At 50.7% G+C, this 26,446-nt stretch overlaps 1 protein-coding gene across 1 annotated transcript in view; it reads left to right on the top strand.

The window, feature by feature from the left end:
- The window catches only part of MYCN (v-myc avian myelocytomatosis viral oncogene neuroblastoma derived homolog), a 5,798-nt gene extending 2,149 nt beyond the window's left edge, over nt 1-3,649 (top strand). The window contains exons 2-3 of the mRNA XM_015566416.1: nt 687-725; nt 2,167-3,649. Of these exons, the coding sequence (XP_015421902.1) occupies nt 687-725; nt 2,167-2,771 (644 nt within the window). The 3' untranslated portion in view covers nt 2,772-3,649. The remainder of the gene's footprint in view (nt 1-686; nt 726-2,166) is intronic.
- Nucleotides 3,650-26,446: the final 22,797 nt, after the last annotated feature.

Below are 26,446 nucleotides of genomic sequence, written 5' to 3'. Positions count from 1 at the left end.
CGCCCGGCCGGGGGGGGTGACCACAAGGCTCTCAGCACCTCCGGCGAGGACACGCTGAGCGACTCAGGTAAAGACCACGCCGGGGCCGGCTGCCTTCCTGGGGTGCTGGCGTGGGGGTGCGCGCCCTTTGTCACTGCTGGTTTAGGCTTTGATGGGGAGCGTTTTGGGAGTAGCGATGAAGACTGAGGGTTGTTTTTTTGTCAAACGGACCCCCAGGATTAGGAGGAGAGGTTGAGTGAGAGTTGCTAAGAAGGTGTTATCCAAAGTGTCACCTTCACTGAAAGTTCCTTCTTCCCGCTGGGGGCCCAATTCCATCAATGGCCCTCATCCGGTCTAGTCGCCCACCTCTCGGCAGCATAAAATCAGTAAAAAGTGGGTGGGAGGTAACGAGGCCGCTGGCTGCATTACTTGGGCAGAAACCTGTTAGCCCTGGGGCGGGGGAGAGGGATTTGACCCAGGTCAGAGGTGGGGAGACACCCCTGAGAAGGCACAGGCATTGTGCAAAATCCTGTGCAGGCACAGAAAGTTAGAGGGAGATTGCGCAGATGGCTTGTAGCAAATTTATTTTTATTTTTTAAATCTGGGTGCTCTTCTCCCCCTCCCTTTGTGGGTGGTGGGCTACTTGCTCCTGGTAGGTGGCCGGCAGGCGGCGATATCCCAGGGAGGCGGAGGCTCTGAATGCCTGGGGGTGAAGGGGCCACCCCTGCCTCCCCCAGCAGCTGGCGGCAAGTCCAGCAGAGGTTGTGTACATTCCCAAGGGGCCGCCTCTTCACGGCGCGCAGTGAGACTGGGTCCAGTTTTGTCTCCGAGCCAGAATTTCCAGGACTAATTTCTGATCCGAGTTGGGTTTTGTAACCCGGTGTCCTTCGAGGTGAGGGCGGGCACTGGGCTGGCCCTCCAGGCACTCACACGCCCTAGAAGCACTCATTGATAAGTTCCATTGTGTGCCTTGGTCTTGGAGGGTAGGGTTAAAAGGAAGACTGCCTGGGGCCCTTGGAGGTAAAGAAAGAACTCTTCCCCAAATACTCCAAACAGCCCTTGTTTTGGGGGCTGGGAGCTTGTGTTCCTGGAATCCCGAAGCCCAGTGTTTTCAGAAGGCAGGCGGATTAAAGGCCTAAATTTCCTCCTGGGCCGAGGACGGATTCCTCTGAGGCTCCTGGAAGGAAGCTTGGTGATAAGCCTCCAGTTTGAAGCTGGTCTGTCCCTTTAATGTCTGTGCCTTGACAGCTCTCGGTGAGGAAGCACTTCCTTCCAACAGCTGTCTTCTTGGCAGAAAACCAAAACATGGGCTTAAAGGGACCCACAGGCTGCAACAGCCTCACATTTCGGCTTCAGAACAAATCCTACAATTGTTGGGCTTTCCGGTCCCCGTCAGATCAAGCAGCAGCAGTGTTTTGGTTTTTCATGCTTGCGTTTTTAAACAATAATTTTCTATCCCGGCACGTAGTAAATGAGGGAGGGGGGGGGTGATATTACACGCCTTTGCTGCTGCAGTTATTACTGGCCACGGAGCAGAGGTGCTCCCATGTTTGGGTTTAGAGCGCCTGTGGATTAGGACTCTCTAGTGAAGACGGGATGTCTGCTAGATGAAAAAAGGGCTTCATTAAATTGTTCTGTAAGTTTGTTTAAGGGCCTAAAATCAAACGCAGCCAAGTGTAGAATTGCTAAATGAGGAGCCTCAATTCTTAAATGTCAGATGGAAATATGAATAAGTTTAGGGGGTAGACTGGCGATGGCGTTAAAAGCTACCATTTACTGAGCATCTGTGTACCAGGCCAGCTCTCTGCATATTACAGGTCCATCTCAAGAACCTTGTGGTTTTGGTCCCATTTAATAGGAAACTAAGGCTTGGAAAGGTTTAGTGACTTGCCCAGGATCACACAACGAGTGTCTGATGGAGGCAGGATTCTGTCTCACCCCCAAATCCAGGTTCTTTCTATATCTGCCACCTGCTTGAGCCTGGAAGCTGAAACTGCTAGGAATATTGGGGAAGGAAAAGATCTAAAGTACATTAATTGAAAAGATCTAAAGTACATTTCTCTTCCCATCTCTGTTGATGGAACCATAATAATAGCAAAAGGCGCCAGGGCCTGGAAGAGGCGGTACAGAGGGAGAGAAAGGTTCTTGTGTCTCACTCTGACAATAACTCCCATCTTGTTCTTGAAGATGACGAAGACGACGAAGAGGAAGACGAAGAGGAGGAAATCGACGTGGTGACCGTGGAGAAGCGGCGGTCCTCCGCCAGCAGCAAGGCCGTCACCACCTTCACCATCACCGTGCGCCCCAAGAGCGCGGCCCTGGGCCCGGGGAGAGCCCAGCCGGGGGACCTGATCCTCAAACGCTGCGTCCCCATCCACCAGCCGCACAACTACGCCGCGCCCCCGCCCTTCGTGGAGAGCGAGGAGGCGCCGCCCCAGAAGAAGATTAAGAGCGAAGTGTCCCCCCGGCCCCTCAAGAGCGTCATCCCCCCGAAGGCCAAGAGCCTGAGCCCCCGCAACTCCGACTCGGAGGACAGCGAGCGCCGCCGGAACCACAACATCTTGGAGCGCCAGCGCCGCAACGACCTGCGCTCCAGCTTCCTCACGCTCAGGGACCACGTGCCGGAGCTGGTGAAGAACGAGAAGGCCGCCAAGGTGGTCATTTTGAAAAAGGCCACCGAGTACGTCCACTCCCTGCAGGCCGAGGAGCACCAGCTGCTGCTGGAGAAGGAGAAGCTGCAGGCCCGGCAGCAGCAGCTGCTCAAGAAGCTAGAACTCGCGCGGACTTGCTAAACGGTTCTCCAAACTGGACAGCCACTGCCACTTTGCACATTTTGATTTTTGTTTTTGTTTTTTTTGTTTTTTTACATTGTGTTGACATTAAGAATGTTGGTTTACTTTCAAATCGGTCCCCTCCCCCCACCCTGTCGAGTTTGGATCTGGGTGGGGAGCAGGACATGTGGGGTTAGTTCTGCCAGGACCTCGGGAGAGAGGGCCTGGGTGATGGGATGCTGTGTGGCCCTTGACGTTTCCTCCGAGTCACCTCCGGGACAGCCGTGGGAGTGCGTGACAGTGGGGAGCCTCTCGGGCTGTGGAAGTCACCTTGTTGCAAGTCTCCAAACATCAGAATGTCATTCCTTTTAAAATGGTGCTTACGTTCCAGCCGATGCCACGGGAGGGGTTTGCCATTGAGACCCCCAGGACACTTCTGTAAATACCACTGACACACCCGCCTTTTGTATGCGTCCGGGTAATGAGAGGTGGCTTTTGTGGCCAGTATTAGACTGGAAGTTCATACCTAAGTACTGTAATACCTCAATGTTTGAGGAGCATGTTTTGTATACAAATATATTGTTAATCTCTGTTATGTACTGTACTAATTCTTACACTGCCTGTATACTTTAGTATGATGCTGATACATAACTAAATTTGATACTTATATTTTCGTATGAAAATGAGTTGTGAAAGTTTTGAGTAGATATTACTTTATCACTTTTTGAACTAAGAAAACTTTTGTAAAGAAATTTACTATATATATATGCCTTTTTCCTAGCCTGTTTCTTCCTGTTAATGTATTTGTTCATGTTTGGTGCATAGAACTGGGTAAATGCAAAGTTCTGTGTTTAATTTCTTTCAAAATGTATATATTTAGTGCTGCATCTTATAGCACTTTGAAATACCTCATGTTTATGAAAATAAATAGCAATTAAATGATGCAGCTTTTTTTTTTTCACCCCCTTGATGGCATGCGAGTTAGAGTATCCCTAAAGCAGTGACCTTCACAGACATAACTTACAGAGGGAATCCTGGTTGGGGAGGGAGGTGGCTGTTGTCCCCACCTGGGGGTGGAGGGAACTGTGCTTAGAAAGGTGTTAAGACATCTCTTCCAGGCTCCACAGAGTAGAGCTATTACTAGTGACTGACTGCATTGTGTAGCAGTGGCACTCATTGTTGGATGTTTCATGGAATTAAAGTAGTGAGCCATGGGCCATTTACTTAGTTTCCTGCTTTTTTATAGATGTGGATCCTTTAAAAGTAAGAAGTAGTCAAGATAAGGTAGTGTAATTGGCTGTATTGGTGTTGGTAAGACTTGTCCCATTGGCAGGTGGCTTTACATTTTGGTGTCAAGTGTAGTTTGTCTCCAAGAACGCATCCTCCCAAATTCAGTGAACTTGGAAGGTTCTAGGCTGGCCGGGCCCTATAGCAGAATATGCATGACGTTGTTCTCTCAAGGAGCTCTCAATCTGATTCACAGAAGTAACTCGAAGTGACAGGCGTGTGGCCCAGATCCAGCGACATGTCCCTTCAGGAGAGTCAGCGGGTGTAGTGTGCTCTGTCCATTTGCAGCTCCTGTCACACAGGCTGGCATTGGGGCTGCCCCGAGGAAGCAGGACCCACCAATGCAGGCTCTGGAGGACAGCCAGGGCCAAAGGGTGGGGGGCAGGCACCTCTTCGAGGAAGGAGTTTCATTTTCCCTGATGGGAGGTGACAGCGCCTTTGGGGCGGCTTGGGAGGTATTCTACTTAGACCTGAAAGCCTGTACAAACCCATTTCTCACTCAGGTGAAAGGTACTGGGTTATTTTTCTAAGATTTCATTCTGATTTTTAGCTTTGAATTGAAAAGGGCCTTTTGCTTTCTTTGAGAAGAAAACGGCCGGGGATGAGAATTTGCTTTACTTGTCTGGTCACAGCTTGGGGGGGGGGGGTAGAAGAGAGGGCAGAGATGGGACCGGAGCCTGTCTGCTTTGGCTGCTTTATAGAGGCCAGTGGGAGGTTAGAACCTCCTTACTCCGTTCACAGCCACACATCTCAGGGCTCTGAGGCTGGTGCTGCCATGGACATTGCTGATGGCCAGGCCATCCCCACACTAGAAAAACAACGAACCTGCTTTGAAAGTCCATTTTAAATTGTCATTCAAAAGGCTTCCTGACCATTCGCACTTTATGAGACTCTAACCACCTTGTTTGTGTAATCCTGAACCAAAGGAAAGATCAGTGACCAACTTTGAGGTCACTGAGCACCTGAGGTGCCTAGCTTCTCTATTTGTGGTGCCCACAGGGGCCTATCTGGGTGTTTTCAGAGGAGCTGGAAGTCTAGCCATGGAGGAGGGAAATAAGGAGGCCCTAAACTCATTCCTACCATGCTCCCTTTTTGCTCTGGCCACTGGGAAGCTCAGAGCCAAATTCCATACTCCCATTCTACATATCTGGTGCCCATTCTCTTTCTAAATGTCTGTGATCTCTTGGTGTCTGTTTTTTAGGAGCTGGGATTGGCCAGCATCTGGAAGCCTTTTCAATCTCTTGTTTTTGATTTTCAGTTTAACAACTTTTTAAAATGTTCTTTATTAAATTTCACTGAGAAGTTTTTTTGCATTAGGTGGCTCATGAATATGTATTTAAGTCTTAAAACTAAATACCACTTGCCTTTTTTTGGCCCAGCTGAGGGAAAGTGTCACCCAGTTCAGCTCTGAGTTATCGATAAAGTAATTGCTGGAGTCACAGAGGAGTTGAACCACTTGTTTCAATCACCAGAGAAACCGTGTTTGCATTCCAAGAGCAGCTTTGAAATGGCTCTACAGCAGGGAGATCAATAAATCCCAGGACTTAGGTGGAGCCCAGAGAGCATCTCCCTGAATGACTTCATTTTACTCCCAGTAGTTCACCCCACTTAGGGGAGAAAGCCCAAACCCCGCAGCTTGACACAGGCTGTCCCCACCCTGGCTCACCAGCTCCTTCACCTACTCCCCCTGACCCCTTACACACACAGGTGCCCCTCATTCCAGCCACACCAAATGCCCTGGAGCTTTCTCACCTGGGCTTGTTTCACCACATCCCCTCCTGACTCATCCAGCTTCTGTTTATTGAAATCCTTTCCAACCTTGAGTAGCAAACCCAATGCCATCTCGCCCAGGAAGTCTGCCTTGCACCCCCAGGTGGGCCCTTAGCTGGTGATGTTGCGTCACTTCTGGAGAGAGGAGAGGTGGCCCAATCACTGTCTTGACCATGGCTCCCCTAAGGCAGTCACAGTGGCCCATTTACCCCTGACTTCAGCCCCAGCCTGGTGACTGACCGATGGCAGGGCCTTGGTGGATGCCAGCAGAATGGCTGGTGGCTGAGTAGCAGCGGAGGGAGGAGCCAGGTGAGGAGCAGATGGGGCCGATTTCCATGACAGGTGTGTCTCCTGCCATCCCCAGGTCCCTTAGGCATCAGTGAACTGGCAGTCCTGACTGTGAGGGGGCTGGGGGGACCTGTCTTCAGGAAGCCCACAGTCTGGACAGGAGGGGAGATGGGAGGGACTGGTGGGGGGTGGGGGACTGTGTTAGGCTCTGTGCCTTCAGGCTCCCAGTTGGGAACTCCTTTGGAGGAAGCCGGTTTGCTGGTCTACCAGAGCTCACAAGATGCTGACTCTTGTCTGAAGCACAGGCCACCTACCCTATGGTGACAGTGGTTTCAATGCCTCCCACTTCCGTGAAGCCCTGTGTAGACCACTCAGTTTTACACTTGAGCCTCACGATCTTTCAGGAGTGTTGACCAGTTCGTCATATTTCATTTGGGGAGCTGGGTCTTTCGGGTTTGACTTTCATTAATCTCTATGGTGGTTATCTCTTGAAAGCCTTAATGTGGGTTGTCTTTAGAATCAGCCATGATTAGATGTGGGCGAAGCTTGGAAGCCATCAGCTCAATCTCCCATTTCAGAGGTGGGACACCAGACAGGGAAGGAGGAGCATCCTGTGTGCCCACCAGGATTCTTTTCTTTCTCTTCCCTTCCTCCCCACTCCTTCCCTCTGTCACGCTCTCCTTCTCACAGTTAAATTTATTTAGCGCTTACCATGTGTCAACCACTGTTCCAGACACTTAAGAGACATCAGTGAACAAAAGAGACAAAACTCCCCCAAAGCCCTGCTTTCATGGGCTTTGTAGTCTGGGAGAGAGTGACAACAATAAAATAAACGCAATACGTCAATGACTCAGATAGCACTCGGGAAGGTGGTGGGTGCTGCGAGAAGTGAGTGGAATAGGAGGGAAGGAGTCTGGCAGCCACAGCAGGAGGGAAATGGGGTGCCTTTTGGGGTGAGACAGTCAGGAAGATGCAGTGAGACAGGGCGCTGTTGTGGCTGCTCTCATACCAGGAGACAGCCCCCCCACCCCCCACACCCCTGCCCGGCTTCCCTGGTGGGTGTTCTTCCTCCTCCATCTCCCTCTGGTCACTGGCAAAGGCTCCCCACCAACTTCTTTCTCTCTTTCAAGGGGGAGCACTAGAGTGGAGCGGGGAGGAGTGGGATCTGAATGGAGAGTCCCTGGTATGACTCTGACTCCCACACCCACGCGCTCTGGGCTGTGCCGCTTCCCCACTGGTCCAATGATGGCAAAACCCACATCTTGGGTTTTAGGGGGTGACGGGAGCTGACTTATATATGGCACATGGGATAGCACCTCGAACCTGGGTGCAATTGAATCTATTAAATAACCTGATTTCTCGTTGACATGATACTTCCTCTATTTTCCTATGTTACTAGAGCAAAGAATCTTCAAGAAAACATTTACTGGTAAAACAAATCCACAAGCCTGAGCTTAGCAAAAACGCTGTAGACTTTTGTTCCTCCAAAGGGGCCGTACAAAACCTGAAAACGGGTTCCCTGGAAACAAATGAATGTGCGCTTTGAAGCCTATTGAAGACGGGGCCTAGGAATTTGAGTGCCCCCAAACATCTACGCCGTCCATAATGGTTTATTAGTTTTCCTTGCTTGTAAAGGAAATCTCTTCATAGGCCACTGACCAGGGCTACCTGATCTCTTCTGATATTGACAGATCATGCTACAGGACATTCATCCCGAAACCTTTGACCAGAAGTAACAGAGCCTTTTTATGGTCGAAGCCGACCGGCCTGTTGGTACAATGCCCAGTTGGAGAACACACACGGCACGGACCCCAATGATAAAACACGCAATTTCGTGGGATGTACTCTGAAGAGGCAATGCAACATGGGCTTTCTTCTGCACTCCAGCAGGCCCAAGATTTTCAGCAGGCTCTTGGGAGTGGGGTGAGGTGGGGCGGGGTGGAAAAATTAGTCCATTCCTTCAGAAATCCACAGCTTGTTTTGGGTTGAATTTTGTGTCTTAGGCCATCCTCCACCATTTGTCTGAGGGAAGGCATAAAAGCAGTCCCCCGTCCCCACCCCACTCCCGCCCCACCTTACAACATCTTGTTCCACGTGGACTGGGAGGCAGCCCTGGGTAATAGAAATACTTAGTTTGCAGGCGGAAGCCCTCGGATGTAAGCTCGTTGTTCATCAGTTTCAACCTTGGCACAGGAAGGTAACAGTCTGTGGCTCAGTTGTCATGTCTGTAGGTGGACGGGGCTGGAGCTGGTAATCCAGTGCTGAGGGTGGAGAGTCATGGATCCGCAGGGATGGCTGGGACCGCTGCTCTGTCTGCAGGGCTTGTGCTCACTCTCCACTCGGAATCCCAGACACACATCTCCACTCACCAACTCTGTGGCCAAGGGCAAGTCCCTTCCCTTTGAACCTCAGGTTGTCATCCCTGAAACAACAGTAACAATCACCGAGGTTCTTACTGGGATCAAATGACAGGAAGTGTAAGAGGGGTGGGTGGCACTTGGGAAATTGGGAAGTCTAGGAGGTCTGGGCCAGCATGTCCCTCCCATGTCTCTGTCTGCTTTCTGGATCCATCTCTCAGTGGGTTTCCAGGTAGAAATGCTTTCAAAGACAATAGACACCCCTCTGAGGGCTCCACGCCACCTAGAACAGGCCTCTGCTCATCACAGATGCTCCGTAATGTTTGTTACGTAATTAGCAGCAGTGGAAAGACTGGACTAATTGTCCAGAGCCAGTTAGAGGCTCTCAATCTGTGCAGGTGAACTGGGCACCAGGCTTGTCTCACCTGGATGGAGAGAAAACAATGAGCAATCTGATTTTTAATGGGGTTACTCAGATGAAAACCGAATAGGATAACAGACACCTAACACCTGGGGTTTTTGCTTGGGTGGGTTTAGCCACTTTTCTTTGGCATGAAGCCAAGAAGACAAGGCAACTTATCCCCAAACTAGAGACTGGAAACCGCTTGAGCTCCAGTGAGATGCGTTGTCTTCGCTGGCGAAGAGGGCCAGGTTGAGAGCCGAGTCTACCCTTGTAAACACTTTGATTGCCTTTGGATTTGAAAATAAGTCTTTCCCGTCCTGAGCTGGTCCTTCCTCTGAACGTGCTGAACTAATAGTGTATCGTGTCTTGAGGGAAAACCCTCTTTCTGCCAGAAAGCCTCTGCCCCACACATCTCATTAACAGAAAGCACTCGGAGGTTTGCTTGGATGTCTTGAACTGTAAACTTCCGGGCTGGTTGTGACTACATTTCGTTTGACACTCCTGGAGACTATTTCTCCTGGGGCGTTCCCGCACTTGGAAATTCCTCTGGGGAATAAATGTGCACATGTCAATGTGTCCCTACAGTTGGCGCTTCCATCCTGTTGGGCTGTGTGTGGAGGCGGCCCTTCGCGTGGCCCTGGGTTCCGCCGGCAGGGCGGCCACGGGAGGACTTTTCCCTGGTCCGCCGCGACGAACCACAGCGTGAAAATGTTGGAGCAAAGAAACAGCACTCGGCTCCAATTAGGCCCTGGCTTCAGGGTAGTGTGGATGCTGAGGGCTGGTAATTGGAGTGGGAACAGCCATAAAATGCTTATTATAATGTTTGCTGCTATTCTAGTGCTTTCTCCGCAGTGTTTTCACTGGAGAGGGGACATCCTTTGGCAGGGCTGTGGTTTCTCTCTCCCTCTTTACCTAAGGTGGTCAGTTTGTCTATGACTGTCCCAGTGTTAAAACTGGAAGCCCTGCCCGGCCAGGAAGGCTCAGTGGTTGAGCATCAACCTATGAACCAGAAGGTCAAGGTTTGATTCTCAGTTGGGGCACATGCCTGGGTTGCGGGCTCGATGGCCAGTAGGGGACGTGCAGGAGGTGGCCAATCAATGATTCCCTCTCATCATTGATGTTTCTGTCTCTCCCTCTCCCTGCCTCTCTGAAATCAATTATATTTATCTCACTCACACACAAAAAAACCAACTGGAAGTCCGGTAAACAGTTGGGCAAGCCAGGGCGAGGGTCCCTCTCACCTGGTTGACCAGCTGGATGAGGCTGCCCACCCAGGAGCCTGGAACTCCCCAGGCTCACCTCCGAGGGTTGGCTGGTGGAAGAGTCACCCTGAAGGAGGGCCTGGACAGAACACTGTCTTTGTGTCCAGCACACGGATTCAAACTCTGGAAACACTGCCATGTGGAGAGAGGTTTTCCTTTGGGGATGCTAGTGGCCACGGGGGACAATGAGTGTGAAGGTGGCGGGTCCCCCACAGATGCCGGGCGCCAGGAGTCCCCTGGCCTGCCCAGTCCCCTGAGGCTCTGGGGTTCCTTCTAAATCATGATGATGAGGATAACAGCATTTCAGAAGCAGGACTGTGATGCTAGACTCCACCTTCTAACCTTGACTTCATGACTTGCCTTCATTCTTCAGGACCTTGCAAGGAGCAGTTTTCAAAGTGTGGAGCAGCCCCAGGTGGCCGGGCATGAGGCTCTCTGAGTCTGGGCTTGCTTCCGGGCAACACAGAATAAAATTCTCCTGCGAGCCTGTGGGCTGTCAGGCTGTTTCATCAGAGAAGCTGCAAGTTCAGGCCCCTAAAATGGTCTTGCACCTCCGCGCTCGGGGTGAGGACCCTGCGAGGACTCTGCCCTGAACGCGCCCAGTGGGGTTCGCTACCCGCTGGGGCGTCTTCCTTTATTGGCAGTTGTGAAACCATCTTGGCTACTTCAGTTGGGGGTAGGGGATCACATTCCTGGGATGTGAAGGTGTCTCCTGGCCTTTGAAAAAGGAACGGGATGGAAAGTCAAGCAAACCTTTTAGGGGACTTTTAAAAAGGTGTTTACACATATTTAGCTCTGGGAGGAAACCCACAATTAACTCCCCAGAGCAACAGTTTATGTATTCTGCAAAACCTGGTTTGAGGGCTGAAGATCCTCCCAGTCCCAGGCCCCCTGAAGGGGACAGGATCTGTCATGTTAATGGATGTGCATATTATTAAGAAAAGGGACAAAGGGCCTGGGAGTGAGAGCTTTGTGGGGACTCTTCAATATGCAGATGGCACCCTGATTATACAAGGGGTGGGGGAGGGCCCTGGCTGAGTCCGCCCCGAGGCTGTCCCGGTGGAGGAGGATGGCTGCAGTTCGGGGTCCCCTCTGCGCAGACTTGGAGCTCGCAGACACTCTGCTCCCCACCACCCATGAAGGGAGACCCCATTGCATGATCACTGAAGGCATTCGGGAGTAGAAATGCAATCTTGGTTTGATTTCTGTCAGTTAAAAATGGCCGCTTTTATGGACTGCCAGGCTTCGACTTCTCCTGAACCATGTACCACCCGCCCTCCTTTCGTGGGCTTCACAGGGAGATGCAAAACTCCATGCTGTCCTGCTCAACCCGTTCAGAGATGCCGTGTGCTCGTGGATGAGAAGGAGGGCACACGTAAGGAGACTGCAGGTAAGGGAGGTGTTAGGTCAGATTAAATAATTGAATCAACATCCCCTCCCCTGGCAACTGACCTTTAAACAACTTCACAACGACATTCCCTTTCGCGTAGAGCACATTTCACTTGCTAAGAAGGTCCTTTAAAACCTCTGACTCCCCGTCCCTGGGTGCTGGGGCCATTCTGGGGCTCAGCCCATCTGGTTTTCTAGATGACCTAATAAATTTATAATCCCTTACTTTTGGCCTCATGCGTTCCTCCTTTGGCGACCTTAACGAGGGGTAAGATGTGAACCCAGACAATTTCCAGAGGAGGGGGTGCAGGAAGTGGGATGAGAGCACGGTGAGCCTTCCCGCTGTGGAGACAAAGTGCCAGGTGGCCTTAAAGGATGATAGGATGGGCCTGGTGCAGAAAGACAGAGGAGCCTTGTGGGTGGAGGGGGCAGCCTGAATGGAGCAGCATGGAGGGGCGGGCATGTTTAGGGCTCAAGTGCATCTGGAAGCAGCAGGTGAGACAGATGGTTTGGGCCAAAGGACTGCCTCCAGGCCATGGCAGGTGGGCCAAGGTGTCTCAGAAGGAGAGGGACATGATCAGGTCCTGTGTGACTTTGCAAGCAAACTATGTAGGTGCATTTAATCCTTGCAAAGGCACCTGGATGGTGCTTCTCAATCTTAGTAACTAGCAGCATCATGTCGGCTCCCCAAGGAGGCCTCCGAGCACTCCTGGACATGGTGGGGAGACTTGGGCCTTGGGAGGCCTGGGCCTTGGCTCAGGGAGGCCACCACTAGAGTTTCTTTACCTCCAGCCAGACTAACCCTGAGCTGCCTCTCTTCCCTCCACACATGTCCTCAGTCTGACAGGTCCGAAGCCCACCTGCCTTCCAGAGACTAGATGAAGGGCACCTTCTTCACAAAACCTTCACACTCTTCTCCTCCTACTCCTTTGTGTTTCAAAAATGAAAATAACTTCCTCCCCCTTTCCATCTCCCCCATGGTCACTATGAAAAAATTAAACAATAAAGAAAAATGTAAAGAGAAAGAAGATGAACAACAAATACACATCTATCAACAAGTGAATCTGAAAATCAAGTGAATAATCTGATGAACAGAATGAACTGGTGATTATAATAGAATCAGGGGCATAGAAAGGAAGTGGACTGACTATTCTAGCGGGGGAAAGGGGTGTGGGGGATGCGGGAAGAGACTGGACAAAAATCGTGCATCTATGGATGAGGACAGTTGGTGGGGACTGAGGGAGGAGGGTGGGGGGGGAACTGGGTGGAGGGGAGTTATGGGGGGAAAAAGAGGAACAAATGTAATAATCTGAACAATAAAGATTTAATAAAAAATTTTTAAAAAAAGAGAAGACTATCATTTAGTAATCCAATTTTCAGACAGAATCACTATTAAAGTGTTGGTGTATATCTTTCTAGATTTTTCCACATGCACACAAACTGATGTGAATGTGCCTGTTTTGTATCTTTGTTACGTTATTAATTACTTTTTATTATGTACTATGAGCTATTGTATTGGTGTCTTCCCTCTTTTACTAGGAGTAAGGGGCTCTCGATGGAGAATGTGTTCCACGTCTTCTCAGGTGTGGCACATAATAGGCAGGCAGCAAGTGGGGACTAAATCATTGAATGGCATTCTCCATGTCAGTCCCTTAAGTGAGAATCTTCGCTTGTGTTCTGTCTGAGCCCTTCTCTAGTTCCAATAATCTGAAGGAGCTGGTCGTTACGTCCCTGACATGGATAGAAGAAACAATCTTCCCACAAATCTGGTGACTGGGTGTGTCCTTTTGAGCATTATGTCCCCAACGTGATTCAGGCTGTGTCCATACAAAACCCCAGAACCACCTGCTTGAGAGTGGACTACTGTCTTTTCTCATCGTAGCCAAAGCAAGGCAATCTTGGGATATCCGTGGACACTTAGAATCTGAGGACAGCAAATTGTTTGGAATGCGATGGGTTCCTCGTTGCTTCTCACCTGCAGCGCTGCCGAAGGGCCGTGTGGGGGTTAGAAAAAGGTTTCCTCTCTGCCAGGCAGATGCAGCCCCGCCCAATGTGCGTGGCCTGAACCATTGCATTGGCCATCCTGTCCCAGAATAACTGCAATGGCAGTTTGATATGTCTGTTCAAGAGTCTCCTGTAAGCAAGTAAGCAAGACTATGTTATGAATACCAGACAGTCGATTCACACAATCAGCTCCGAAGAGGGTGGAGGTGATTCCCTTGTTACAAATGCAGAAACTGAGGTCAAGCCCAGCCAAGGACCCGACTCCTCTGGAGTCTGAGCGGGTGCCTGTTCTTGGTGCCCGGAACCTGGTTTGCTAAGTCAGCCCTGGAGCAGCCCTGGGGGCACCCCTTCCCAGGGACCCGGGGTGACAGGGGGAGGCCATTCTCGGAAACCCTGGACAAGTCCTTCCAGCCTTTGGAGCCAAGGCAGCTTGGGCCGGGCCCATGTCTCTCTCCCTCCTTCCAGGGGCCAGGCCCTAATCGCTTTCTTCAGAGGCCTTTGTGCAGCCCGTTCTTTCATTCTGGGCCCGACACAATGCAGGGGTGAGCGGAGGTCAGATTTTCAACCATCAGCTCTGGATTTCCTGTCTTCTGTGGGGTGGAGGACAGATTATGCCACCCGGCTTCCTGTCATCTCAGCACTGGGGGTTCCTGCTCCCTGGCGCCGAGCCTCCCCGGGGGACTGGGAAATGCCCTGGGAGGTGAAGGCGGAGGGCTGCCCTCGGCCGGTCACTCTGCCTGCTGCTGTATGGTGAGGCTTTCTCTCCGTCTTTGGTTATTGAAAATGCCTTCTGGTGGGATCCAGATTCTGACGCATCCTCAAGGCCACTCGCAATACTGTAGCTTAAAATAAACTGCCATGCCCATGAGCCAGCCCTCCCGGAAGGAGCGATGCCCCCAGAAGCAGAAGAGTTCAGAAATGAGGTCTTTCAGAGGCAATGCTTGCTTCAGGGGAAGGACCTGGGCAGGAGAGGAGGCAGGTGGGGGCGGGAGTGTAACCGTTTCCTAGGGCTGCCACAACAAAGTGCCCCCAACGGAGTGGCTTAAAACAACAGAACTGTATTTCTCACACTTCCCGCTGACGTCTGAAATCGAGGTGGCCCACGGCCCGGCTCTCTCAAAGGCTGCCCCATGGTTCTCTCCCCACTTCCATGGATGCTGGCAATCCTTAGGATTCCTTGGCTGGTCCGCATGTCACCGCTCTTACCTTCTCATGGCGTTCTCTCTGTGCCTGTGCCCTCACAGGGCATCCCTCGGTGTCTGTCCCAATCTCCCTCTTCCTGAAGGACCCCAGTCATATTGGATTAGGGGTCTATGCTGCCCCAGACGGACCTTCTCTTAACTCAGCACCTTGGCAAGGACTCAGTTTCCAAAAGAGTCCCATTCCAGAGCACTGGGGTTAACACTTCCACACATCTTTTTAGGGGTCACACATCAACCCCATACAGGGGGGCTCAGGTCAGACAATTTTTTTTCTTTTTAATTTTTTTATTAAGTTGTTACATATGTGTTCTTATCCCCACATTACCCCCCATCCCTCCCACTCATGCCCTCACTCCGCTGTTGTCTATGTCCATTGGTTAGGCCCATGGTCGGCAAACTGCGGCTTGTGAGCCACATGCGGCTCTTTGACCCCTTGAGTGTGGCTCTTCCTAAGCCTTAGGAGTACCCTAATTAAGTTAATAACAATGTACCTACCTATATAGTTTAAGTTCAAAAAATTTGGCTCTCAAAAGAAATTTCAATCGTTGTACTGTTGATATTTGGCTCTGTTGACTAATGAGTTTGCCGACCACTAACCGTTAGGCCTATCTGCTTGTATATAAGTCCTTTGGTTGATCTCTCCACCTTACCCCCACCCTCCTCTACCTTCCCTCTGAGGTTTGAAGGTCTGATCAATGCTTCTCTGTCTCTGGATCTATATTTTTGTTCATCAGTTTATGTTGTTCATTATACTCCATAAATGAGTGAGATCATGTGATATTTACCTTTCTCTGACTGACTTATTTCACTTAGCATAATGCTCTCCAGTTCCATCCATGCTGTTGCACAGACAAGTTTTATTTGCCATCTGCTCCATGCCAGGCCCTGAGCTCAATTCTGGGGTACAGAGTTCCCAGGACTGTCTTTGTCTTCAGAGAACTTGCAGTCTAGTGCGGAGAGACCAACAGGTGCGGAATAGATGTTATAATACAATGTGATCGATGCTGGGAATTGATTGAACAAACACAAGGTAATGAGGGCTCTCATAAAATCTCCCACTCTCCCACCTGATGATCATGGGAGGCTTCCTGGAGGAAAGGGCATCTTACAGAAGAAGGCCAGTGACCTTAGAGGGACAGGGACAAGAACAGGAGAGACAGTGTCACAGATTCCAAGAAAACGCTGGGAGACCACATCTGCCAATAGACTCAGGAGGATCTCCGAACTTCTATCAGTGGATTGGGTCAGGGAGTGACTCCCTCTGACATCTGCCCTCTTCTCCAACTGCCCCAGCTGCCTGCCCCCATTCCACTCGCCCCAATCCTCAGGCTAATGGGCACGTGTGTGGTGCTTTCCTGGCCCTTCAGTGTCTGGGTCCTCGGGTGAGAGAGAGAAGCCAACACCACAGAAGCTGGATGTGCCACTGTAACTGTTTTAATGAATTCTTTTGGTTCTTTTAGGAGCTGTGAATCATGATTCGAATTGTGTACCTTGATATAGAGCATGTTCTGTTGAAGAAGACTCCACCGTGACTCCCAGTGAACTTGGGGGGCAGAGGGAACGGCTCCTGGGTTGGGAGTGGAGCTCAAGGGCATCCGAGGCCTGGGACTCCAACAATCCACAGCGTGTGCCCCTGACCCGCCCGGCTCTGGCATCTCCCCACAAAGGAACCAGGAGAGTCTGTGTTTGGCTTGGCCTTTCCAAGAGTTGTTCCCATTTGTCATCGTGGAATCTGAAACATGAACCTTCTTACCCAGAAATGTGTTTCATTGAAGCAGCCATCAAGATGCCCTGGGGGAACCCAAGAAAGGAGTGTCTCTTGGCTAAAATTCTGTGGGTTTTTTTTTCATTTTTTCTTCCTGTTTGAACACTGCTCCCCTGCTCCCCGCTCCTTCCCTCCTCTTTGCAAAGACCTTTCTGACACAGAATGGCACCATCTCCGGCACTTCGTAGAGGGTGGCTGGGACTCTGTCCCCATTGCTCAGGTGAGGAAGTGGAGGTGCAGAGACGTCCTGTGACTTTCAGGCCCAGATTCAGAGGGAGACTCCCAACTTCACACACAGGGACCTGTCACCCATGTTGCTGGAGTTTCCTTCAAGAATCTGCCCCACTTCCCACCTTCCTTTCACCTAACCCAGCCTTCTAGCTCTCCCTAACCCCCCTGAACTCCTGCCTGGCTGGGGATGGCCCAGAAGCTTCTCTGCATTAGAATCAGCTCGTAACCCAGTGGATGAATCACAGGCTCCGAAGCCAGGCTGCCTGGATTGGGCCCCACTCTGCCTCCCTACCTCCAGGATCACAGCAAGTCCTTAATCTTTCCATGTCTCTGTATGTCCCCCTGTAAGGGGAGGCTAATGCCACCCACCTCTAGCATGATTATAGGGATTAAATTAGTCAACAGATTTCCTGGGACAGTTCCAGGCACACAATAAGTTCCATTTAATGCTTATTTTAAAAAAATCTCCAATGTGATGGGAAATGTTGAAGAGCAGCAGTGGCAGGTCCAGGGATGGGCCCATGGCCACTCTGCTCTATCTGACTTACTAGGAAGCTAGCAGGGGACTAGGTGGCTCCTGGATGCCTCTTTCATCATGAACATTTCACAGTCTTGGGTCAAGAGGCAGGAGATCTGGATTCTAAAGCCCCATCTCATTGTGTCAGAGCTCCTGTCCTTCTCACACAACTGTTGGCCTGGCTAGAACTTCTAGCCAGGGCAGGGCCACATTGTGGTCCTCTCCTGACTTGTAGCCCCTGAGCCAGGGCCTGGATGGGAAGAAGTGCCTAGTCTACACATGCCAAATTGAAACTTGGGGATGTTAGACCTGCTCTAGGCCTCAGTTCCCTGCTTTCTACTCTAACGGATGAGTTCATGGCTCTGAGGACTCTGAGAACTTGTCCTGCATACAAGCCATTTCTGGAGTGGCTGTTCGGAACCAGGACCCTAGAATACTCACACTAGAAAAGAACCAGAGTGGGATTAGAAACACGGTAACTGGCATGGGAGCCACAGGCTAGAGGTCCCCATGGCTCAGAGTTTCAGGACTGGGGAGAGCTGGGAATGAATCCTCATGACTGGACTGGCATGATCCCGGGCGATCCATCAAGAACGAGTTCTCTCTCACTCTGACTTCCTGCGGTTTCTTTCTCCACCCAACAGTGGCAGTGGCTCTGGGTATTAAAATAGTTTCCTTATGCAAGTTTCATAAAACCAGGTGAGGCCGTTGCTACGGCCTTGGGAGGAGTCAGTAGACTGAGGGCCTTGAACCTTAAATTTCATTAAATGTCCCGAAAGCCCACTTCAGCTGAAGGGCCAGAGTGACCAATGACCAATCAATGACTTTGTTTGCAACCTTGCTCCACTCTGTGGGGCAAGCATAGGACAGGAAGGCAGCACTCCATTCTCACTAACCTTGAAAGGCTTCCCTTGGTCTTTCCTTTCAATTTCTCCCTCCGTCATTCACACTGAATCTGGTATAAAGCCCTCAGCCTCTCTGATCCCCAGGTCTCACCAGCCCTGCTGCACCTCAGTCCCTTGAGGTCCAAATGTTCCCCCTTCTCTCTCATCTCCATTTGACCAAGTTTAATCCAGATTTCACACTCACACTGTTTCCTATGATCCTATTCCTCCTGCCCTGTCCTTTCAATAACTCATTTGTATTTCTCTAACTACCTCCGCCTGCTCTCCCCTCTCCACTCTGAGCTCGGGAGGGAGCAGGTCCCTCTGTTAGCGGTCCTGGGTCCCATGAATACCCCTTCTCCTCGAGGCTTCACACAAGTGTTGAAGGTACGTTGTGAGTGGTCTGAAGAATGTCACAGCATCATGACTCAACCAAAAGGATTTTTCCTTCAAGTCACCCAGTAACCAATTAGGATCCCCCAGACAAATATTTACAAGACAATTACTTTCAAAAGCATCATCCTGGATTATGGTATTACCTGTGCCTAAGTAAACACAGCGAAGGAATTGGAGGCTTTGAAAAGTTCACTTCAACTTAAAATGAGATTAGAAATAATGACAGGGCACTGGAGGAGCTATTGGGAATGAGGAAGGAAGCAGAGTAAAACCCGAGGCCGGGATGGACGCGCACCCCAGACATCCTTTGTGACCCTTCCCGGCACAATTAGAAACTGATACGGCAGGAAAGACTTGGGCACTTCTGAGCTTCCAGATTCCTCTGCGGCTGTCTCTCTGCTAAATGGGTAGGAGAGGAAATACTATCCCCTGTGCTGTGGGCCCCACGCAGAGAGGCTGCTGGGGCTCAGGACCCTGCAGGGTCAAGAGGGAAGCAGGGCCCGACCGGGTGGCTCAGTGGTTGAGCATTAATCTATGAACCAGGAGGTCACTGTTCAATTCCCAATCAGGGCTCATGCCTGGGTTGCTGGCTCAATCCCCAGTGGGGGCTTGCGGTAGGCAGCCGATCAATGATTCTCTTTCATCATTGATGTTTCAATCTCTCCCCCTCTCCGTTCTCTGAAATCAATTATATATATATATATGAGGGAAGCCGGAACTCCTGTATAGGGCCATCTAGTTGCAAAGTGGGTCAGACCCTGGTTCTGGAAGGCAGCTATGCTCACCACTATACCACCAACGCCAGACCCTGGTTCTGAATGGCAACCTGCTGTTCCTCTGCTACCCTGGGCTGGGAGTATTGGATCTGAATCCAAATTTTGGGTGAATCCACTTTTTTTCTCAGCAGTCACACTCTCGTGCTGTGTCTGTGCTATGCCAACCACTGTGCCAGGCGTGGGGGTGCAGGCCTGAGTCCAGCGGAGGCCCCGCTCTGAAAAACTGGAGTCTAGACCTGGGTGGTGGCAACCGGGGAGGGGGAAGAGCTCCCTGGAGGAAGCGGCACTTATCTCCTAGATAAGAAGGAGAGATTCAGGGGGGAAAAACAATATTGAAGGAAGACATTCCAGAAGGCCAGGAAAGAACAAACAAAGCTTTGGGGGTCTTAAGCAACTCAGTTTGTGTGGAAATGGCAAGTTATAGGAAAGCAGAGAATGACGGAAAATGGGACTCATTTGGGATTAAAGTTTAAACATATGGGGAAAAAAGAAATATTAATAGTCTTGTGGCTATTAATGCATTCTATGGGACAAAAATGATTGAGTGGGTACAAAAATGCTTTAAAACTTATAAAACACCATACAACTTTAATTCCTGAACACACACACACAGGCACACTGTGATCTGTCATCTACTGGTGGCATTGCAGAGCAGTGTAACTTTTAGAAAGTCCCTTATTTGTGATTTCCCCATCCTTTTTCTGGGTTAATTTAGCAAGCGCCCTGTTTTACAGCTAAGGGTCAGTACCTGCCATTGTGATCTCCAGGTAAGACTGAGATCTGTTTTCCCAACACTGCGTCCAGGAGGTCCTGGAAGGGCGGTGAGGGCTTCCTGGAAGGGGCCTCCCGTGATGCTCTTCCTTTTGAAGGATCTGCCAACACAGAGACACCAGGAGAGGTTCCTGGCCAAGGTCAAGAGGGGAAAACCCATCTCTGCATTTTCTTGGGCCTTTTCCTAGGGTAGAGGGAAGAGCAATGGGGTGGGAATCTCTGCTTTGCCAGCAATTTCCTGAGTTACTTCCTATCTCTGGACCTCAGTTTCCACATCTTCAACATATCGGGTGATCCGACTTCTAAGATCCCCTAGAAATAGAGTAAAAAGTGCACAGTAGCCCTGTCTGGCTGAGTCTGCTGAATTCATGTCTTCCAAGGCCCTGGGGCCCTTCATGGGCCTGCCATTAGCCAGTTATTGAGTGTTCGCTGTCCCCTGCAGAGGCAGAAGTGAGCTGGGCATGGCAAAGTGAGGTGGACATGTCCTCTCAATTTGCAGGAGATCCATCTGAGTTGCTGCTCTAGTCTCTAACTCTCTCTCTTTCCATCTTCTTAAGGGAAATAAAAATCTCTCTGAGTCACCTAACCGGTGTGGCTCAGTGGTTAAGCCTCAACCTCTGAACCAGGTGGTCACGGTTCAGTTCCTGGTCAGGGCACATGCCCGGGTTGCCGGCTCGATCCCCAGTGTGGGGTGTGCAGGAGGCAGCTGATCAATGACTTTTTCTCATCATTTATGTTTTTATCTCTCTTTTCCTCTCCATTCCTCTCTGAAATCAATAAAAATATATTAAAAAAATAAAATAAAATCTCTCTGAATCTCAGTTTCCACATCTACCAAGTGGAGATCATGAGAATACAAGGCTTCTCTCTTGATCTGCACCTTCCTTGTCCTTGCATGCCTGTGACCATCCGGGAGGCATGTCTGGCTCCTGGGTTTGGGTTCTTCCTGCTCTGGCTGGCCTGACCGCTCCTCACCCTCGCACATCTGAGGATAAAGTTCTGAGGAGCAGGCAGCTCATGGAGTCGAGGCTGCATATGGGGCCTGGAACGGAGGGACTTTACAGCCATCCCCTTTGAGATGCAAGGAGGCCATAAAACGTGGACTGAGGAGGCCTATTATCTTTTTCCACCATTAAGTCACACCCCCTAAGATGCCCTGCACCCTGACAGCATTTTGCCCATTTGGGTCTGTTTGGTTGTTATGTAAACAACATGCTTTCAAAGCCTCGCACCCTCCCCGCCTCCCACATCTTGGTGTTCCTGCAGCTTCTAGATGCGGGGCTCGGCGCTTTACAAAGACCCGCCAGGAATTTCTGTCTGACAGATGAGGGGACCGCGTTTCAGGGAAGGCACATCACTTCCTTTCCAGGCCCCCCACTTGAAAGTCTGGGGTCTTTCCACTACTCTGCATGGACCAATCCGGGGAGAACCGACCCGCACCTTGTACGTTAGGCCCTACAAGGAGCAACAGTTCTGCAGGGTGCTTTGCTCCCCGCCGTCAGCACGGGCCTGGGAGTGTTGTAAATGCATTTTTAAAATATAAATCAGCCCCATGTTTAGTGCCTGAAGGGAGTGGACTCTGTAAAGGATGCCTCCAGTGAATCCTCTGGCACAGTGAGGGTTTCCCTGCCACTTGACCATGATTCCCCTGCCTAACTCCCTGCTTCCGACTGGAACTGTTTCACCGGCTACTCTTTCTCGGATGGCGTCCTGCGGGTATTTGCCCAGCATTTGGTCCTGATGCTTTATAAAATAATTGCGGAGATGATGATGGGAAGATCCGCGGAACATTGCAATTGCACAAATAAAGGAAGATCTTTTTGGAATAATTCCAGGTTGTGAGCCTGGTATGGAGATGATCTACGGCCTGGCCAAACCTCTCTTTCTGGCCTTCTTTCCTACCTTCTTAACATGCCTTGTGTTTCACCCACCAACACCTTCGGCTTGGCTTCCACGAAGGTCTTATCTGCCCCCTCCCGGGAGTCAGAGCTGGAGCTGGAGCCTGTGCTCACCAGGACTCCTTCCCTGTGAATTCTCCTCATTCCAGCACCGCCTCTTCAGCCCTGTGCGTGCAAGCATACACGCACACCCTCACACACACACACACACACACACACACACACACACACACACCCCTCACTCACACTCCGACACACAGATGTGCCCACGTCCTACACGCTGACAATGTCCCATGCAGCAGCCACCAGCTGCCTGTGGCTATTCAAATTCAAGTTATTTAAAATCAAGTAAAATATCAGCAGGTGAATGAATAAACAAAACGTGGCATATGCCCACAGAATATTGTTCAGCCTTAAAAAGCACAGGCGCCCTGGCTGGGTGGCTCAGTTGGTTGGAGCACCATCCCGTACACCGAAAGGTTTCAGGTTCGAGTCCCAATCAGGCCACATACCTAGGTTGTGGCGCGTACTGCATGCAACTGATCACTGTTTCTCTCTCACCTCTCTCTCTCTCTTTCTCTCTCTTCCTTCCTCTCGCTCTAAAGATCAATAAAAACATATCCCAGGTGAGGGTTTAAAAAGGGCGAAAAGGAAATTCTGACCCATGCTACAGCCTGGATAAATCTTGGACACGTTCTGCTAAGTAAAATAAGCCAGACACAAATGGACGAATCTTGTGTGTTTGCATTTATACAGAGTTTCTAGAATAAGCATTTCCTATGGAGACAGAAGTAGAATGGAGGCTACCAGGGGCTGGGGGAGGGGAGAGTCCGGGAGCCACTGTTCAGGGGGAACAACGTTTCAGTTTAGGATGCCGAACACCTTCTGGAAATGCGTAGCGGTGACGGCTGCATCACGCTGTGGCTAAGCTCGAGGATTCCGGTCAAGGGCATGTACCTGGGTTGCGGGCACATCCCCAGTAGGAGATGTGCAGGAGGCAGCTGATCGATGTCTCTCTCTCATCGATGTTTCTAACTCTCTATCTCTCTCCCTTCCTCTCTGTAAAAAATCAATAAAATATACTTTAAAAAAAATGGCAAGAGCCGTCAATTTCATGTTATATGTATTTTACCACAAGAAAAATTAAAAAAAATATATATTTTTTAGAAATTAAAAGAAAAGTACATAGAAGATAAAATGCAGGTCCGCCTTCGCACTAGCCACACCCCCATGCTCTGCAGCCCCCTGGCCAGTGGCTACAGTGTTGTTTGGAGCAGCGAGAACATTTCAGTCTTTGCAGACGTGCTAGCGGGTCCTGTTGCGCCAGACCCTCCCAGACCCACTCATTTTAAAAACATTCCTGCAGCTGCAATCAGCTGTGCTCACTTCCTCCTTGGAATTCTTGTCATTATTTGTTTTGACCCTTTTCAAGGCTTTTTCACATTCTTCATTGTATTTGAGGCAAATCAGGAGTCAGCTGATTCCCTCACAAAATTGCGAGCCGGTGGGAGACAGGGTCAGCGTTTTTTTGGGGAAGTTTCACTTCTCTGGGCTTGCTGGTCCCACCCCACATGTCAGGTCTCCCCCGGTGCCTGGCAAACTCCTCGGTGCTAACCACATAGCGAGACGCACAGCCAGATGACACCCCCTTTAGGTCATGGTCCTTGCGGAGAATGTAATTCCATCGCACAAACTTGAGGAGTCATTGGACGGTGACATATTTGTCTTCCACGAATGAATTCATGGCGCGGCTCTTGGGCCATACGGTAGGTGCCTTCCTCCACTCCTGGGGAAGAAAGGGCCGTCCTCTGGGGACTTTTGTCAATGAGGTAGGATTCTGTCCCATGTATGTGCGAAGTCACTCCTCCGAGAGCTATTGAAGCCAGCTGCCAGGTCTTTCTTCCCACAACAAATGGCGAAGTCACTTTGTTTTCGGTAACACAAGCCCTTCTGCGGCCCACAGAGTCCTCCCCTGCTCATTGTCTTGTCATTAGAACCTCTGGCTCAGGGTGGTGCTCCCTAAACTCAACCGAGACCGCAATTCAGAAGGAGGGAAATGCAAACGCCCGCTTCTGAAAGGGACCCAGTGTAAAAAGAGCCCTCTTTTGCCTCTTGAGCTCCATGATGAGATCTCGTGGCCAGACAACATTTTTTGACTGGTGAGAGCAGAAACGACCCTCTTGAGTTACTGGTGAGTGAATGGGAGCCTTTGTTTCCCACCGAAGAATTAGAAACCGACGGGCCTCCCCCATGCAAACAGGAATACGTTTCACACAGGGCGCTGGGATTGAATGACCGCACCAGGAAAAAAGCCAGGACAATGCCCTCTCACGTTTTAATCATTTACCTGCATTCCAGCCAGGAAGGTTTCTCGGAAAACTCCAGGATTCGGTGGAGAGGGGCTTCCCCGAGGCTCTTGCTCTGCGCGCTCTGCTCCTTCTGGTGCAGCTCCAGGTGGGAAGTGAAGGAAAACGGCCTGGTTTCTGTAGTCAGACCTGAGGGTAGGAGCATAGGGCCTGGAGGCCGGAAGGGGTCCCTGGCAGGGTGTGGCCGGCACCAGCCTGCTGCAGGGGAGAGAAGCCAGGCTTGGGAGAGGGGGTTTCCTGGGGCCACACCCGGAGTACCTGCAACACTGACATTAGCAGGGCCGCTCCCCACTCCAGCCCGGCATCCTCCTCTTGTAAAAATTGGCCAGGTGGGCATTTTTGAAACTCAAAATGACCTTTCCCTTCTTTAAAGTGATTCATGATACGTATTGGAGAAGAAACATGACCCCTGGCAAGAGGTAGATGTTGTAGGATTCGGTGGAAGCGGGTAGGACATCTACCAAGTTCCCACCTCATTCTGCGGGGCGCCCGAAGCACGCACTCATTTCCACGCCCTCTTTCTGCACATGTGTCTCCCGGGCTCAGGAGGATAAAACAGGCTCATAGATCGTTCTGAGACTACTTTCCGTAGAGCCTTTTTTTCGTTCACAAGAAACTGGGTCCTGCAGATGGAGACTGTCCACGGGTAGACAGGGAGTGGGACGGAGCTGTTTGGCGACAGGAAGTACCAGCGACCGTGAGGCTGTGGTGGGATGTGAGCTATGGACATGGGATGAGCCAGAGAGCGTGCTGTGTGGGCAACACAGAGGAGGGAGTACTAGCGCCCATTCTGTGTGCTGGCTGCGTCTCCACGGCAAGGTCATTTCACCTCCTGATGAGCCTTGGTTTTCTCCTCTGTGAAATGGGCCCACTAGTCTCTGCTCCGGCCAGATTAGAACCACCTTCCTGAGAGCCTTCTGCAAACTGTGGGGAAGCTCACGGAGGCGGCAGCGGTCACAGAGGAGGAGAACTGGGGTGTATGTTGTGATGTGTGTGATGTTGGTCAATGTACCAGGCCTCAGCTTCCTAATCTTTAAATGAAGGTACACACCACTCAGAAGGTACGTTTTCTTTTTGAAATCTGTCCAGGTGCCAAGAATTAACCTAGAATCTTCTTCATTTAAAATGGCTTTTTTTATGCCCCTACCTCATAGTGTCTGTAGAGCTACTTAAACATTCATTCAACAACAGTAGTAACAACAGCAAACACTCAGAATACTCACGATGGGCCTCACCCTGTCTTCTGTGCTTCACAGGTTATGTCAGGTGATCAGAACAACCGGGCACAACCCCCCTAGGGACGGGTATTGCATTGTGATCCTCCCTATCTTACAGAGGAGGGAACTGGAGCACAGAGAGGTTAGGTACTTTGCTGGAAGTCACACAGCTTTAAAATGCTTTGGGGTCAGGGTTCAAAGAAGGCAAACTAGGTCTTGCACCCGCCGCCAGGATCGCGGTGGGTGGAGAGGCCGTTCCCTAGCGCTGTATGTGGCGCTCAGCGCTTTCTGCCTAACAGGAAGCCTCGGAATCTGGGACTTACCCTCCTTGGGGGTGAACCAGCCAAGGCCCCACTGACAGTCCACCCGTCGGACAAGCGCATTTGGAGGAGATAACAATCGGGATTGTGGGGGAGCCCAGCCCAGCAAGGGCCATTTACATCTCAAAGCAGTGTTGTGGTTGTCCACTGATTTCAGATGCTCTAACTACAGGGAAGGACCCCTGGTCTTCACAGTTTTGTGGGTTTGCAAATGACTGGAGGCCGATCCCTGGATCTCTTCACTTCGGAGAGCTGGAGAGCCACACACCACCTCCCCAATTCAGTACCTGTCACCACCTTTCAGTGGAAGAAAGTGTTAGCTTAGTTCAGGGCTTTTTTCTCCTACTGTGTGCAAGACTACAGATGCTTCATGACTTCAGGAAAGGCGATTTCATTTCGGAGGAAGTCAAATATTGGATCTTGTTGGTTCCAAAAGACAGGAGGGATGCGCTTCCAGTTGCTTCTTTTTTTTTGCAGCCTTATCTGCCCCGAGTCTCAGGACTCACATCCGGGCTACATCTCAGCAGGTTGTTCTGTTTCCTGAAGCCACACCTCTCCTCCCTGGTGAAGGAAATGCTATGCCCCTCCATCAC

The sequence above is a fragment of the Myotis davidii genome, unplaced genomic scaffold (genome assembly GCF_000327345.1).
Source record: "Myotis davidii unplaced genomic scaffold, ASM32734v1 scaffold238, whole genome shotgun sequence".
Lineage (NCBI taxonomy): Eukaryota > Metazoa > Chordata > Mammalia > Chiroptera > Vespertilionidae > Myotis > Myotis davidii.
This window is presented reverse-complemented; position numbering and strand designations above follow the sequence as displayed.